This window comes from Macrosteles quadrilineatus, unplaced genomic scaffold (assembly GCF_028750875.1).
Source record: "Macrosteles quadrilineatus isolate MER2022 unplaced genomic scaffold, UCM_ALF_1.0 Scaffold_2__2_contigs__length_208266976, whole genome shotgun sequence".
Classification (NCBI taxonomy): domain Eukaryota; kingdom Metazoa; phylum Arthropoda; class Insecta; order Hemiptera; family Cicadellidae; genus Macrosteles; species Macrosteles quadrilineatus.
Genome location: NW_026542595.1, coordinates 41,098,766 through 41,116,574, shown reverse-complemented (window position 1 = coordinate 41,116,574; position 17,809 = coordinate 41,098,766). Strand labels below are relative to the sequence as shown.

The window sequence follows — 17,809 nt, the reverse complement described above, 5'->3', positions numbered from 1 at the left end:
GCTGTACGGAAGATCTGATCCCGCCAGCTAAGCTTGCTGTCTACCATGACCCCAAGATACTTGGCAGAACGAACAGTTTGAACCTCGACGGCTCCCACCCTCAACGGCACGGCTGAATTTAGTCGGGAACGGATCAATTTCTCGAGGACTTTGCCAGCCGTATCCAACATACACAGAGGTCTGTAAGAGGATGGCAGATCTGGGTTTCCTTGCCCTTCCCAACAAGCACAAGCCTAGCTGTCTTCCAGCACAAGGGGAAAACCCTTTCAACCAGGCAGGCGTTGTACATGCTCAAAAGGATCAAGGGGTTGGTAGTCAAAACCTTCTTGAGGACTTCACCGGCTACCCCATCGGGACCAGGAGCTTTGTTGATCTTCAGGGATATGACGGCCGCCACCAGATCTTCAGGGCTGAAAAGTGGGACGTCGTCCACCCTTCCAAAATCCCGCAGTGGGCGCAACGCGTGTGCCGGGAAAAGGGACCCGACTATCCTCTCCATAGTGACCCTGTCCATGACGGAAGGTGGAGAGCGGGTTCCAAGTTTCTTGGTTACAAGCTTGTAACCCAGGCCCCACGGGTTGGAATCAACATCGTCCCTTAATTTATCCCAGCAACTGCGTTTACTCCGATTGATGGCTCGACGAAGATACCTCCTAGCCACCCTATAAGCATCCGACTTACGCCGTCTGTCTAGGGGTTCTCTAGCCCTGGTAGCAAGTCTTCTGGCCCTCAATGCTGCTCGACGCAATTCCGCAATCTCGGCAGTCCACCAGTACACAGGACGCTTATTGCACCGGTATCTTCTGCGAGGCATAGACTCATCGCAGGCCGAGACAATCAGTTTCATCGTGGATGCAACTAACGCCTCTGCGTGAGGCACGCCAGTTGCAGGATGAACCACCGGCGTTCTTCGTAGGATGGCTCCATTGAATTTTGCCACGTCCAGTTTTTTAATGTTCCATCGAACGGGCACTTGACGAAACGCTGCCACTTGTCTCTGATGACCATCCAGGACGTCAAAAATTATGTACTGGTGGTCACTGGCCGTGTAATCCTCCAGGACTCTCCAGGCTCTGATCCTTGGCAAAAGAGTCTCAGATGCAAGGGTAATGTCAGGGATCGTTCCCCGCATCCCAGGGCGCCGGAAAGTTGGCGTGTTGCCCTTGTTGACGACAACGAGTCCGGCTCTGGCAGCAAAGTCCAGAATGTACTTGCCCCGGGAATTTGTGAGGGTCATTCCCCACTCGACAGCCCTAGCATTAAAATCCCAGCCCACGACGACGTGTCCTGTGGTATTGCGCACGCTCTCTTCCAGACGTTCTATCTTCTCACGAAAGTCACGGATGGCCTCATTGGGAGTGTGGTAGACACTAAAGTAAGTGACATCCCGGCACCGAACCCAAACGAAACCTCGGCCCTTTGCGTGACCCCGTACTTGTACTGTAGCTGCATTACGCACCCAGATTGCAGCAGTACCAAGACTATCAGGGAACCAAAAAGCTGGGTCCCTATCACGGTACTGGTACTGTTCGCTGACTAAAAGCGCGTCGACATCGTGTTCTAGGGCAAGCTGACATAGAAGTGCGTCAGCCGTCCTGGATCGTTCAAGATTGCATAAGATAAGAATCTTCGTGGGAGGGCTTTCGCTTGTTGTACTGCAGATTTAAATAGGTACACTGCACTGTCCAGACCCAGCTATATGCTTCAAGATGTCAGTGAGCCCATTTTCTTTGCAAAGGAAACAGGACTCGACTTGGCAGTCCTTACGGATGTGACCGACCTCCCCGCACCGAAGGCAGTTCTTGCTTACAGAGATGACATAGGCCCTAACTTAATCTCACTTACTAACTTATTTAGTAAATAAAAATGGTTTTACAGTGAATTTCCCATAGGGAATAAGGTCTCATGGTAAGACCTGGACCCCGGACCAAGTTACTTTTTTGTTTTGATGTCCCCAGAGGCCAAAAACACCATCCGTTCAAATTCATAATAATATGTCTAGCTATATGTTAATCGGGAACGTTCGAGCTATCATCATACCAAATTTTAGCTCAATCCGTCCAGTAGTTAACGTGTAATTGAAGTTTAAACAATCAAACGCTCAAATTTTCACATTTATTTATATTAGTATGTTATTATTTTATTATGTTATTATTATTTTCATCAAACTTGGCAAATCTATTTCTTTTATACTAAGCTATTAATGTTTTACTAAAAAACGCACTTTATTACCTTCCCTGTAGCAGCAAACCTAGGTAATCATTGTACCCAATGTCATTGAAATAAATTTAATTGAAAATCAAATCAGGCAAATGGAAATTCGCTTAGGCCCCGGCTACACGAGGCGAATTTAAGCCGCGCAGCTTATCTTTGCGCGAAGTGCCTGGCCACACGGGGCGGATGAACCGCTTTCTGTTGGGTTTTCCCAGTATCAGTACTCTATTAATACCGAGTTCAGTTCACTCTTTTTAGTCATGGACGAAACACTTATGTTAGTTTGTGCATTAGAAGCGTGTAGTGATCTGGAACCAAATGTTAACAGAAACAATTGGGTCCATCCCTTCATAACGGAAAAACCATTTGTGTTCCAAACCTTTTGCGAGCATATGCGAAACCATAGTTCGGAGTTTTTTGGTTATATCCGTATGTCTGTAGCATCGTTTGACGAGTTACTTGAAATACTTCGACCACATAGCCTAACTAAAGAAGATACACTTATGAGAAGTTCAATTAATGAGGAACGTCTGACAATAACATCAAACATTGTTTGAGCACCATACAACCGGTAACAAATACACAATAAGGTAACAACCCCGCCGCAGCAAACCTGCAGACTAAGCGAATTTCCATTTGCTTGATTGGATTTACACAAAAATGTCTCCTTAAAAATATCACATTTATTCCCTATTTAAATAACATTAATTTAACGAGTAGGCCTACTTAGGTTTGCTGCAACATGGAGGGTAAAAATGTGTTTTTTTTTTTGTAAAACGTTAATAGTTTAGAATGATATGAATGCATTTTCGAAATTTGATCAAAATATGTTCATGAACAAGCAAACTACAACAGTTTACTTATTCTCCATAAGAATAACATGGGAATTTTAAATTTACAGTTTTTTGGAATTTTCTCCGTAACCATTAGGCGCATAATAACGCTTCAATATACTAAATTATTTGTTTTTTTAAGCTCTACAAAATGGTTGGGAAGGAAAATGTTAAATTTGAAGTTTTTAGGGTTAAAAACGGGAAAACCCAATTTTTACCCCATAAAACCCCCCATAAACACCTGTTCCCATAGTCCGATCATGCTGGTTCGCGAACTCGTTCGAATAAACTTAGGTTTACACATTTGTACCAAATTTCATAAAAATCGGATGAGTTTTGCTCGAGTTATCGCGCTAACGGACATATATATAAATATATTTATAGGTTATATAAATATATATATAAATATATGAATTTGAACGGGTGGTGTTTTTGTCCTCTAGGGACCTCAAAACGAAAAAGTAAATCGGTCCCGGGTCCAGGTCTTACCATGAGTACTACGGTAATACTGTAGCTTATTCCCTATATGGGAAATTCGCTAAAACAAACTAAAAAACTAATGGAAATGTCCGAAGAATATCTTCAATAAGCGCGGCTGCCGCGCGGTTAAACCGTATCGTGTGGCCACTCTCATAAGACTACGTGTGTCATCCCCTCCAACGCGGCTTAACTTCGCGCGGTCGAGGGACGACATGGCGCAGCTCAACTGTACATGCGGCTAAACTTCGCCTCGTGTGGCCACTCTCATTTGATTCAATGTGTTGTCGAACCCCTTAACGCGCAGTCAAACCGCCTCGTATGGCCGGGGCCTTAGTCTGCAGGTTGGCTGCGGTGGGGGTGTTATATTAAGTAGGCTATGTTGAATAATTTGTCAAAAAGATATTGTACCTAAATTTACATCTGGAAAAATTCTCTCTTTTGCCTAGTAAAAACTAAATTTTCATATTTCAGCTCATTCCAATTAAATTAACTTAGGCCTAAGTTTACTCTTAACAACAGTTTAGCTATGATAAATTTTTAATTTCAAACTGGTAGGCCTACTTTTATTAGAGTAGGCCTACTCTTACAATGCAATACAATACAATATTCTTTATTGTTAATTCGTCAAGAATTACAATAGTGTCAATACAATAGTGAATTGTACATGTTAATTTTCATAAAATTCCTTTATTGAGTAGAAGGGTCTTGCGATTAGCCACTTCTTCAGCTCCTGGTGTAGCTTGTTGCCAGTCAGGTCTCTCAGGTAGTCAGGTAGATGGTTCCTCAGCTTGCAGCCGGTGTAGGAAGGTTTTTTCTCCCAAAGAGTTGTTCGGTGAACTGGTAGTGCAAATTTGGAGCCATGACGGGTGTTGTAGTGGTGCAGGTCTTGGTTTCTTGGGGGGTTTATTTCATTCACATACTTAATGGTTTCAAGTATGTAGAGAGACACCACTGTGAGGATTCCTAGGTTTACGAATGCTAGTCTGCAAGTCTGTGGTGGTACAAGGTTGGCGAGGGCTCTTATGGCTTTCTTTTGAAGGACAAGAATTCGATTCATATTTTTTGTTGAAGTTCCTCCCACACTGTCAAGCCATATCTAAGATGCGACTCTACCAGTGCGAAGTAAGCTGTTTTGGCCACAGAGAGTCCGCCTATGTAGTTTATCCTTCTGACGACATATATTCCAGTACTGATTTTTTTGCTTAGGTGGTTGATGTGCTCTTTCCATGTCAGTTTGTTATCAAGGATAACACCGAGAAATTTTGTGTAGTTTTCTATTGTTACATCCTCTAATTGAGGGACTATGTCTTTTTTCTTACTGAAATTCAGAGTTGTAGTTTTTGTGGGGTTTATTGCTAAGTCATTGTTCTTTGAGTAGAGGATAGCTTTATTTAAGATCGATTTTGAATTAAGGTAAAGGCTTTGGGCTGTGTTGTCCTTGATCAAAATGGTTGTGTCATCTGCATACATGATTGCAACAGCATTTTCACTCTCAATTTGTTTGGGGAAGTCATTAGTCAATAAGATGAATAGAATCGGGCCTAATACAGAGCCTTGTGGAACTCCTCTTGTCAGCTTGCTTTTTGAAGATTTGAAACTTTCTGTGACTTCATTTGATGAGTTTTTCAGTTCCACGACTTGTGAACGTCCCGTTAGGTAGCTTTTGAACCATTCTAGCGCAGAGTTTCTTATACCGAGTCTTTCAAGTTTCTTGCATATCAGGTCGTGGCCCAGGCAGTCAAAAGCCTTACTGTAATCAAGGAAGATGGCGGAAATGTATTGTTCGTTTTCTATCTGGTCTAGGACGTACTCAATTAGTGCTGTTATAGCTGAGGATGTAGATTTATTCTTCCGAAAGCCATGTTGGTTGTCAGTTAAGAGTTTGTTATGATTAAGATGTGCCATTAATCTAGCCAGAGCAATTTTTTCTATGATTTTAGAGAAACTGGAGATGAGAGAAATGGGCCTGTAGTTTTGAGCATTTTCAGTTGGTCCTTTTTTATGTTTGGGGTATATTTTACTGACTTTTATGGCGGATGGGAATTTGCCTTCTTTAAATGATTTATTTATAAGATAAACCAGAGGAGAGATGAGTTCTTGAGAGCAGTGCTTTATCATCTTAGAGGAAAACTCATCTATTCCACTTGATGTTTTGGCTTTTAGGGAGTTTATTATCGTTTTAACTTCTTTATAGGATGTTGAAGTTAGGGTAAGGTGTATTGGGCAGACTGGTTCCTCTCCACTCAGCACTGTTTCAGGGTCTATAACGATTGCTCTGTTTTGGTCAAGGGTATTTTCTGCTATATTTGAGAAGAATGTGTTGAAGTGTTCGGCCATTTCTTTTGTGTTGTTTGTGAGTTTGCCATTTATTTCTAATTCTGCAAGGGTTTTCTCTTCACATTTTCCTTTCCTTTCCTTGTTTATAACTTGCCATAGTGCTTTTGGTTTGTTGTCAGCTTGTTCTATGAAGCTAGCTGTTGAGGACATTTTTAGGTTTCTTAGTTTCATGTCGTATATCCTTTTTCTATTATTCATTTCTAATTTGTCTTCATTTCTGTTCGTTAACTCAAACTTTTGCAGAGCTTTCAAAAAGTTCTCTTTAAGGTATTTTGCTTCAGGATTGTAGTACTTCATATGTTTTTTGTTTTTAATAATTTTAGTTTTCTTTAATGGGCATGTATAATCCAGTGCTGTTTGAAGAATATTATGAAATTTGTTGTAGGAGGTTTCAAGATTGGGTGAAGAGTAAACATGTTCCCAATTTTGTAGATGGAGGTGGGCCTTCAGATTGTTTAGGTTTGTGTTGTTTAGGCTTCTTTTCATTACAAATCTTTGGGAAGTGTCTTCTTGGTGTGTTTTCAGCAGGCACAGCTGCGCAGTGTGGTCAGATAGACCAGTATGCACAACTTGTCCAGTAATATACGCACATGGTATGTTTGAGCATATACAGTCTATTGAAGTGGCTGTGTCATGGGTTATTCTGGTGGCCTCTAGAGGAAATCTCCAGATGTTTTGTGTGGTTAACTCTTCTTCCAGCATGGTGTTTTTGGAATCTTGGGTGAGCCTGTCGATATTTATGTCACCGATAAGTATTAGGTTTTTCTTGTGTACTTCTTGTAGTTCTAGCGTGTCTGATAGGAGGTCAAGGGCAATTCTTGCATTTTCGATTGGTGGTCTATAGATTCCCAGAATGTAGATATCCTTTTTCTTTGTTGTCTGCATGCGAATCATTGCTGCTTCGAAAATTAACTCCTGGCATGTGTTTGATATGTTAATAGCTGATACTGTATCAGCAAGGGATTCCTTGGAATATATTGCAACACCTCCAAGTTTATGTTCTTCTCTACTAAAGTGGGTAATTAAAGAGTAGCCGGGAATTTTTGTAGCTTCTAGCTCTGTTTTTTTCAGTCCGTGTTCAGTCAAGACTAGAATGCTTGGTTTTGTGTCATTGAGAATATGGTGTAGTCTGTTCGTCTTTGTAGCAAGTCCTCTAAAATTTTGGTGCATTATTGCTACACAAGAATTATTTGGAGATTTGCAGATTTTTCTTTTGCTTTTTTCAGGCTGTTTGTTTCTAAAAAAGGGGTTATAGTATGGGGCACTGTAGAGTGATTAGATTGTTGACTTGAATTGGGTTCTTGCAGCTGCTCATGTTTCTGTTCTCCTTGAGAAGAGAGGCAGTCCATCTCGGTCATGTTTAGTCGCTTGGTGTGTGACAGAATATTCTTTTTATATAGGTCTATATTTTTCCAAAAGAAGTCTTCAATGGTCTCTCCCGGCTTAAGAAGCTTGGCGGTGATCGGGGGTTTCCCTGTGTTCTTTGGTTTAGTTGATTTGTTTGGGGGAGATATAGTGCCCTTGAAAGTAGAGCAAACTCCTTTTGGAATTTTGATGGCCTTGGGTTTTTTATTATTTTGATTTTGTGTTTGTTGTGGTTGACTTTGGTGTTCTGGTGCTTCTTTCCTCAACTTGCTTTTTGCTATTTGCAAGGAAACACTGAAATGGGTTTTCTTAGTAGTTGCCAATTTGTTTTTATTATATGAAACTCGTCTTGGTGTGTTAATTGGCTTGCAAGGAGTCTCCTTTTTCTCAGTTATTAGTTGCTGGGAATCTTCTACTGTTATTTTGTCTTCTAATTTCTTCATTTTTGACTCCATATTATTCTGTTTTTCTTTTAGGGCCTTTAGTTCAAGTAGAATTAGTGTTTCTGTGTTTGATGCTTCTGGATTTTTGTTGTCTGAAACTGTGGTTTTGTTTGTGAGGTCCTTCGCCTCTGTAGTGGTTGTCTGTGTGCTTGTCTCTCTGAATGATTTTGTAGATTCTTCTCCGGTGTTTATTCTGCTGCATGTATTTTTTTGCCTAAGGCATTTAATTTCATTCTCCATGTCCTTTATTTTTGTGTTGAAGCTATTAAAAGTTTCTTCCCTGTCTTTGTCATAATCTTCAAAATGTTTTTGTGAGAGTGTTTCTCAGGCTTACTTCCTTTTCCAATTGGTGTTCTAGTTCAGTTATTGTTTCGATTAGGTCGTTGTTTCTAATTAGAATAGTATTTTTCTCATCTTCTAGTTGTTCAATTTGAGCGTGGTAGTTCATGATGTCGAAGGTTTGTATGTTTGTTAGTTTCTGGGCCAGACTCGAGTTTTGTTGAGTCAGGTTGAGTACTTCTTCTCTTAGTTTGCTATTTTGTGCTAGAAGTGCGTTTCCAACTTCTGCTGCAAGTGTTAGAGAAGTTTCTAAATCGGGATCTTCTGAGTTTTCTAGTTCTAGAATTTTGTTTTCTACCTCGCTCATTTTGTTACCCTGACTTTCAGAGGTATTTGATTTGGGGGTGTGGGAGTTTGGTCTTTTTTTAGTTGTAACGCTGGCTTTCCAGAAGTGAGGGAAAGATCACTACAATTGTTACACCTCCATAGGAAAATGTCTTCTTTAGAAAGGTTTTTTAATTGTTTTTCTGTGATATTGACACACCCACCATGAAACCAGGAGTTGCAGGGACCAGTACATTTTATACTGGAGTATTTTACACCGATGTTGCATTCACCACAGGGATATTTTGAAACTTTTTTGTTCTTCGACATAGTTCAGGTGTAAAATTGTATCAGTTTTGAAAAGTTTGGCTGGTTCTTTATGTCAGGAATCTTGAGGTTCAGGTTAAAAATTATATCAGTTTTGAAAAGTTTGGCTGGTTCTTTATGTCAGGGGTCTTGAAGTTCAGGTGTAAAATTGTATCAGTTTTGAAAAGTTTGGCTGGTTCTTTATGTCAGGAATCTTGAGGTTTAGGTTAAAAATTATAACAGTTTTGAAAAGTTTGGCTGGTTCTTTATGTCAGGAGTCTTGAGGTTCGGGTTAAAAATTGTATCAGTTTTGAAAAGTTTGGCTGGTTCTTTATGTCAGGAATCTTGAAGTTCAGGTGTAAAATTGTATCAGTTTTGAAAAGTTTGGCTGGTTCTTTATGTCAGGAATCTTGAGGTTTAGGTTAAAAATTATATCAGTTTTGAAAAGTTTGGCTGGTTCTTTATGTCAGGAATCTTGAGGTTCGGGTTAAAAATTGTATCAGTTTTGAAAAGTTTGGCTGGTTCTTTATGTCAGGAATCTTGAGGTTCAGGTTAAAAAATTATATCAGTTTTGAAAAGTTTGGCTGGTTCTTTATGTCAGGATTAGAACTATTTAAATAAATAAATAAATTTATTTCTGTTGTCAAAAATTGGTGTAGAGTAATGAAGAATACAGTGTTGCACTGTATTACTGGTTGGTAGTAGGTTGTAGACACTGTTAGAAGTGGCAGTGGTGTCTGTGGTCAGTTTGCTGAGCGTCCAGTCAGCAACTCTCAGTTCAAACACTCCCAGGCAGCAGGTGTCGTGTTGGAAGTGATGAATGTGTAAAGCTGTGAGTTGGCTGTGACGTCACTGCTTGGTTGTCAGTTTGATATATTTGCAGAGTTTAATTTAAAGAATTTGGGCACTTGTACACTCTTACATTCTATTAGCGAATTTCCCATATAGGGAATAAGCTATTTTTAAGTTAGACATAGATAAAATATAAGTTAGTTTAATGCTTACTGATCTAAACTTAACCTTGTAACTTTACAAACCTGTTAACTTTAAAAAATCTTTGGTTTTCAGTGTTATAAAATTCAATGAATAAAGTTAATACTAGGCCTATTAGTTTCCCTTTTGTTTGTTTTAAAGTTTTAATGCACTTGTTCTATAGACATCCCAAGAATAAAACGACCTGCGCAGAAACGAAAAGATCACGTGGTTTGCGCTGGTGGGTGTGGCATACCCTTTAAACCTGCGCGGCGCAAAAAGGCCCAGGGTCGTTTTGTTTCTGTGATGTCTATAGTATGGCAATGTTGAAAGTTGTGGGCCTAACTCCTTTAACAATGCCAAATTAAGCTAAAAAACATTAGGACACAGGGAATTTTTAAATCTCAAGGGATAGATTGTTATGAATAAGTTATGTTAGGCCAAAGGATGTTTAAATATGAGTTCCAAAAAAAAGTGCTTCATTATAAGGGTTATTATCTAATTGTGGGACAAAATGGGGAAAAAAAATTTTTAATGTTTTTTTATAGAGAAGTAAATTTATTTTTTTGTTAATTGTTATAAAATAACCTTACAAACATAATATCAGCCTTAGCATAGCTTAATTTTAATATTTACAATTTTTTTTGTAATTTTTACTGGCCGAACATAGAGAATTTTGTCAGATCGCTAACGTTCTTATAGGATAAAACATACTTACAACAATGTATTCTACATATAATTATAACAATTTTTAAGTTTTATGTATATATAAACGGTACTAATAGACGAATATCAAACCAACTGGCATGGTTAAAACATTTAAATTTCAAGTTATGTTCGAATCTAAATTTGTATGGATTAGATTTTTAGGTTACCTATGTGTAAGAACAGATTAAATTATTTCATGTTATTAACCTTAAATATGAAAAGTATATTTTACTGGATTTTAAGAGTTTTCGTCAGCGTTAGCGATCTGTAACGGCGTTAGCGATCTGTCACTGACGTCAGCGATCTGTCGCGGTCTATAGTAAAACAATCAAAACTACAGTATTACGTAAATCAAAACAGTAATCCTACAAAAGAAAGAAATACTAATGACTCTTGGGAGATTACAAGAACAAGATAATTACAATTCTAGAAATGAAGGTGACAATTTTCATTTTAGAACCAGTAGGCCTATAACAACAGCAACAAAAATTTGGAGTATTACGTAAATCAAAACAGTAATCCTACAAAAGAAAGAAATACTAATGACTCTTGGGAGATTACAAACACAAGATATATACAATTCTAGAAATAAAGGTGACAATTTTCATTTTAGAACCAGTATGACAACAATAAAAAACATTACAGTTGTACGCTGTTTTTGAATTTATACAAAATGTTTCCCCTCTTTGCTACAACTGATGGGCTTAGCAGAACTCCAACAATTTGATCATAACAAACATATGATACGTCTTTTTCGTCCATTACGTACACTGACTTTTCTCTCGATAAGTTTTTCATGAATATCACTTTCAGTTCATCCTCATTGTCAACTTCTGTTTGCACAACCGCAACAAAATTAATCGGTTTTTTCTTTTTCTTTTGACTTCCCACAGAAACAACGACAAAACAGCCTTTTACCAATGAGGACTCATTGAGCACAGGTACACATTTAACCATGTCCTCTTCGTCTGAACAAGAAAAAACCTCTTCAACTGTTAATTTCTTCTTTGACGTAGAAGAGGAAGCCAAGCTCTTCTCTTTCTTCACCTCTGGTAACCACTCCTCCTCTGAAGAAACGTCTTCCAATTTTTAGGTTTTTGGTGTGGAAGTACGTGAAGCAGAAGCAGTTCTTTTCTTGGAAGTAGAAGACTTTGTCACATTGTCTCGAATTTCCATTAAGTGATAGTGCTTGCACGGCTTTGATGTGTCTAAGCACTGGAAGCAAGACAGTTTTGATCCGAACATAAATCCCCTGCTGTTCCAGCTTACTTGTCTCACTCCCATGATACCTTTTAGGGCAATAAGATTAGTGGGAAGTAGGCTTTTCATCTCCACGAACTTGCCATTTGACACGTCGGCGAGCATTACAGAGCTATTCCTACTTAATAAAAAAAAGTGTCCCGGTTCAGAAAAGTTCCAGGTGAAAACCTTTAAGTTTTTAAAAAACTTAGGTAACATTTCTTTCATGAAATACAGGTTGCCCTTATTCCTGTATTGTGACGATGGACCATCGGAAAATATGTGGACGGTGTGGGTTAAGGGGAGCCTTTCAGCTGCATCCTACAGCACTGGTCGCATGTGGGCCCAAACCGCGTGACATTGGTGTTCCAAATTATCAGCAACCGTACAAAAGGACTTACAGACTACTTCTCCTTGAGAAATGTAGTGCATTACACCGGTATGTAATGGCACTTGTTTTTTTGAAGCACCAAAATGCATAGATTGGACTTCGGTTCCCAATTTACAAATGTAGTTTTGGGAGAAATCTATTTGTAGCAAAAGCTCTCCCTCTTTAAGGTTTTCTCTAACCTTTTTCAGTTTGTTGGCCTGGTGAAGCGCTGAAAACATGTTTTTTTTTTATATTTGGGCAGTGTTTTCTGAAACATGTCAATGAGTTCTGAAACTGGAGCCACTATTTCCTCCTTAACAGTTCTTTTAATATTCTTCTTTGTCCCCTTAATGTTCCTTTCTTCTTGAATATTTTTCCACATGGAGTACTTGCTTCGCTGTCATTTACATTAAATTCAATGTCATTGTTTTTGCATTCTTTGCATTGATTTAACATGCATTTCTCATTCCTTGAGGAACAAACAAGGGATTTAAGTACATCACGACCACTCTTTTAACTTTGATAACATTTGCTGAACTTAATGAAGAAACCAGGAATTCAAAATTTTCATGGATGACGCAGGCACATGTTTCTCTGCCTCTAGCTTTGGGGCGAGTCACCCAAAACGGTCGAGATCTTACAAACGTAGTATATACTATCTTAATGTTTGGATTTTCTTTACAGAATTTTGTATACAAGTTCTTCATGTTGTCTAGCAAAATACGGCGTTGTTTTTTGTTTTTCCCATTTCGGACGAAGTCTTTTTTACCGGGGCACATCTTTGAAACTAGGTCATCTTCAAAAAATCGCCTTAACGTCAATGCCTCTTTAACTCGTACAGTCTCATGCTGCTTTCTTGTGTAAGTTATATCAACTGTTTGACCATCAACCTCTTTCTTTGCTCTTTGATTGTGTTTATAAGAAACAATGTTTTTCAAATATGTCTGGACTCTATACCGTTTCAAGATTTTTGTGCCTATTACTTTAGTCATAATCTGTCTTTCTTTCGCTCTAGGATTGACCCCTGCTATCTGGGTTTTCAGTTGCTTTTGCAATGTGAATCCAACATAAAGTTGTTTTTTAACTTTAGGTGAAACATGTTCGGTTCCAATCAATTCTTTAACTTTCTTGTTCGGAGATGGCGAACCCGTTGGATTGGTTTTATTTTTGATCTCTTTGCAGTAGTTTTTTGTATTTTTCTACTTTCTGTTTCAATTTTTTAATTTCATCTGCCTGCTTGTTTATTGTCCTATATGCCTTAGCTCTATCTCAGCGAACCTGTTTTCGCCCTTTTTCTTTCTGTCTTGAAACTACTATTTCGGGATTCTCTTCCTCATTCCCAGAAGATGGAGGGGTTTGATTTAAGACATTTTTCAAAGCTCTTTGTTTCTTCCTGTACGTCGTACAATACTTTCGCCATTGCTTTCTTATTTTCTTTTGCTCAGACGGCTTCATTTCTTTTATCGGTTTAATTTCCTTTTCTTCTCTCAACCGTTTGAGTCTATCTCTGTCTCTTTTCTCTTCTTTTCTAGCTGCTCTTCGGTCATTTTTGCCTTGAACCGACGCTGTCTCTCTGCTGCTGATTTCTTTTGTCGCTCATATTTTTCTGAGTTCTGAATATGTTTATTGTTCACCTTCTTCCCCATTGCTGCAAACTTTACCAGCAAGTCTGAAAACCAGATACAAAATCACAGTACTCACTTGTTTAAACTTACCTAATATCATTCCAGCATTAATAAAAAATTGGGAAATACGGTGAAAACAATACAAATCATTTTGAAATATTTAACCATCCAACCAGTATTATTACATTAATTTGTTTTTAAATAATTCACAGATTAGAAAAGTGTACTTGCTTTGTTATGTTAGCATGATAAAGTTAACTAAAAACGGCATGAACCACAACTGTGACACCATAATTGGTACCAACAATGAAGAGACGCTAAATTTCATAATCAGTTGGAAAAAAATTGCAAAAAACACCGAAAGACTACTTTTGATACTTTGATAGACTTCGAATTCCATGTAAAATAATATGGTACAAAATCCGAAATATTTTAAAATAACAATGTATCGCTACATGAAGAAAAGGGTCGCGATCACGTCCTTAGGTGCATGATAGCATAATACGATCATGATATAAACCAATTGAAGGGATAAAAATAAACTTGACAAATATTTAGGCTAAGAGAGATTTAATGTAAACATTGTGCAATACTGTCAAAACCAAAACGTAAACTTACTAAAACATAACGTCATTCTTGTAACAATTATACAGCTCGTTAACAATAGTAGACAGATTGCTATCATCAGCAGACAGATCGCTAACGTTAGCGACAGTTAAACAGATCGAAAACGTTAGCGAGCTGTTCGTTAGCGATCTGTGAAATTTAGTTGTTCTAGTAACTAGGGCCTTAATAGAGCATTGTGGCGGGAAAACAAACTTTGAGGTTATGTTGCTCACTACGTATTCTTACATTACGGCGTTTTTGTTAATGTTCATCTGAAAAGTTAAAAGCTATGCACGTTAGCGATCTGTTGCTTAATTAACATACTGAGTAGAACTTACCTTGATTTTTGATAATGAACAGGTAAACACGAAGATTAACTACAAGAATAGTATACAATTTCACTTCACTAAACAAACTGCAATCACTGGTGAAGAGCGGGCTTCTCGTGAGACGCCGAGTGAGTAATGGCGACAAGTTTAAAAAGTGCGGGAAATTCAAATCGAGATAGCGGGACATTCAAATGAAATAAAAAAATGCTGTTTCATATTTTCGTTTGCTTTAAATAACCTCATGAATTAAAAGATCCATATTCAACTGTTATTTTAAAGTTGTTATTACATTTTATTTTTGTATTTTTTATATATATAGGCCTATTTGCGATCTTCAATCAGCCATGCTGCACTTCGGAACCGTTAGCGATCTGTTTAAAACACTCTTTGGAAATATTTTTCATATTATTAAAATCATTATTGTTTATATTTTATGCATTTATGTGGTAACTGTTAATATAAACTATGTACGACAAATTTAATTTTTATTTTATAAAATCAAAAATGGTTGAAAAATTTGTTGGACTAAATTTTTCCCACAATTTGAAATTCATCCTTAAATAAGTAACTTATCTCAAGTTTTTGATGTTAGTTTAAGAATTAACCATTCAGTTTCATAAATCCCTACTTGTTTATATAGGAAATTATTGCATGGAATGACAACTCATAGATTAATTTGTATGAGTTTACTTAGATAACATAATTTTAAGGTTCTTTAACTGTCAATAAGTATGTGTTAAAACAATCAAAATTTAAAAAAATGTCATAAATGAATTTTTTTTTGGGAAACAGCCCTGGGCCAAAGAAATATTCCGCCAAAAAGTTAATTCCCATTTTATAAGGTCCCTCCCACTGGGAATATTCCCGGCCCACATTACTAGTTCAGAAGATATGTTGAGACTGATGCAGAGGATATTCCCATGATGAAGCATCCTTGCTAGGTCTGTGATAGAGATATCCAATTGCATAATGTCTCCTTCCGAATAGATCTTGGGATCTAGTTTTGAGATGGAACCTGAATATCCACTTCTGGCAGCAAAGCAGAAGCAGGGCAGTCAATTGACCCATTTAGTGGTTAAGAAAGGAAAATACATCACATGCACAAGGTCTCATTACAATGTACATGCAAATAAAACTTGGACCTGTAGATGTAGATAGATGTACTAGATTTAGTAGGGTATTGAATGAGCATGCATACATTTTAGCTCCAGAATTTTGTCACAGGCTTCTCAAGCTTTTTTTGAAGATTCACTTTCCGCTACAGACCTCTGCAAAGCTTGTTTGAAGAGAGCAGACTTTGTGAGACCACTCAATCCATTTGTAAATGTAACCAAAGAGAAATCCTTGCGTCAGTCTGAAGAAAGCTCTCGGAGGCACAAGAAGGGTAAGTAGGTGATATGTAGTCAGGATTATTTATAAGTCTACTACTTTCCTATGTATGTAAGTATCAAGCTTAAAGTGAGCCATTCTGAAATTGGTCCCTCAATAGGCTACAATGTTTTCTACCCAAAAAACAAATTTATACAAACTTGATATTTTTTTATAAATGAATCAAGTGTCTTTTTTGAGATCCCAATGTCAGGCTATTTTAAAAAAATATTTGTATGTTTAAGAGATAAAATATGAAAGAAAAGTACCGGTACCCAAAATGTAACCACCATGGAATGTCCCCCACTCAAATTTTTTACAACACTGACAAGGGATTAATGAAACAAATCATTGAATTATATAGCCTAATAAATTAAATTCTTCATAAAAGTAATAAAATAGGTACATAGACTTAACACCATCTTAACAATAAAAAAAATCTAAATAGCTTAAATTAAACACAAAAGTTGTCCACGGAGTTGAATGTAACCTCCATAGACTATATATAGAAGTTCATATCACTCAGTTCGTATCACCCTTCCCTGGATAATAGGGGTTACAACTGATAGCATTACAACCGTTTTTGTCAAAAACCATTTAGTCACAATCGCCATTTCGCCGACCTCTTGCAAGTCTTTATGCTAAATCTCATTTTCCACACCTTCCTCTTGTTTGTAAATATTTTCAGACCAAGGATCAAGCTAGAATGGATCTTACTTACTTACTTACTGCCGTGGCTCCACAAATCTAGTTGATTCTTCGCCGCGTGTACCAGCCTCTTCCACCCTTCTCTGTCTTCTGCCAAGTTGACACTTGCACCCATTGTCCTGATGTCGTTCAATACTTGGTCAGTCCATCTCAATTTCGGCCTTCCCAATGGACATTTACCTCCAGGTGTGGCTCTCCAAACTTCATACAGTCTTGTTCCTTTCTCTCTTCTTAGCACATGCCCTATCCAACTTAACCTTCTTCCTTTCTACCTAGAATAGATCTAGGTAAGTGTATTCATCGACACATCGCCACACGCGAGTGAACGTATGAGAGCCTACGTGCGGCGCTTTCAACAACAGTCGATTGCGTCCGAATATTCTCTTCTGGTGTGAAAGGAATAGCAAAAGATTTCTATAAACTTTGTTAAAAACACCTTGAACCAAACTTATTATTACTTAAGTGGCAAAACAACCCGCTGGGTGAATAAATCCAAGATCATTATCTCAGCCCATTGTTGTTTTGTTTTTGGTAGTTTTCAAGTGTCTGACCATTACCTTCGGATTCCGGTTGTAAAACAAGCATACCCCCCACCATTTTAGGGAGGGGGCTACACCTACCAATTGAGGCTTCCACCCAATAGAACTTTAGGATTTTCCCTATAAAGATTTTTGCCAATCAGAATGCCATGTTTAGTTGTATTACTTACCAATTTTTTGTTTTGATCGCAAGGAGAAAGCAGAAGTATCTTGGATGGTATCCCAATAGCAGTCAAAGATAACTTCTGCACTGTCGGTGTACCAACAACATGTGGGTCTCGGATGTTGGTAGACTTTGTACCGCCCTACAACGCCACTGTGGTTGAAAGACTAGAGAATGCTGGTGCTGTAGTGATTGGGAAAACCAACCTTGACGAGTTCGCTATGGGGTGAGACACTCAAGCTGTAATATAAATTAGTGGTAGGAAGGGTAAGAACGGTAAATTGTTTTTCATCACTCTGGATACAAAAAAGCTCATTTCTGGTCCCACAGCTGAGCTCTTTATAGATCATTGTTTTCCAATCTATTAAAACATGAATCCTGTCCCGACATTACCTGACACAATCACACTTTTTTCTGTTGCAAACATACAACAAATTTCCATTTTGCTCAGAAGGAGCACTAATGTCATGCATTAGATTAACTATTTTACTATCTCTATTACAAGGTTATGGTACATTAATAGGCCTATCGTCCTTCAATAATAACAGCAGAATTTTTTTATAAATTGTAAAACCACACTATGTAAACTTTTTTATATCAT

At 37.9% G+C, this 17,809-nt stretch overlaps 1 protein-coding gene across 1 annotated transcript in view; it reads left to right on the top strand.

The window, feature by feature from the left end:
• LOC128985565 (glutamyl-tRNA(Gln) amidotransferase subunit A, mitochondrial-like) overlaps positions 1 to 17,809 on the top strand; it is a 45,924-nt gene that overhangs the window by 8,863 nt on the left and 19,252 nt on the right. The window contains exons 2-3 of the mRNA XM_054405171.1: positions 15,655 to 15,814; positions 17,239 to 17,434. Coding sequence (XP_054261146.1) covers positions 15,655 to 15,814; positions 17,239 to 17,434 — 356 coding nt within the window. The remainder of the gene's footprint in view (positions 1 to 15,654; positions 15,815 to 17,238; positions 17,435 to 17,809) is intronic.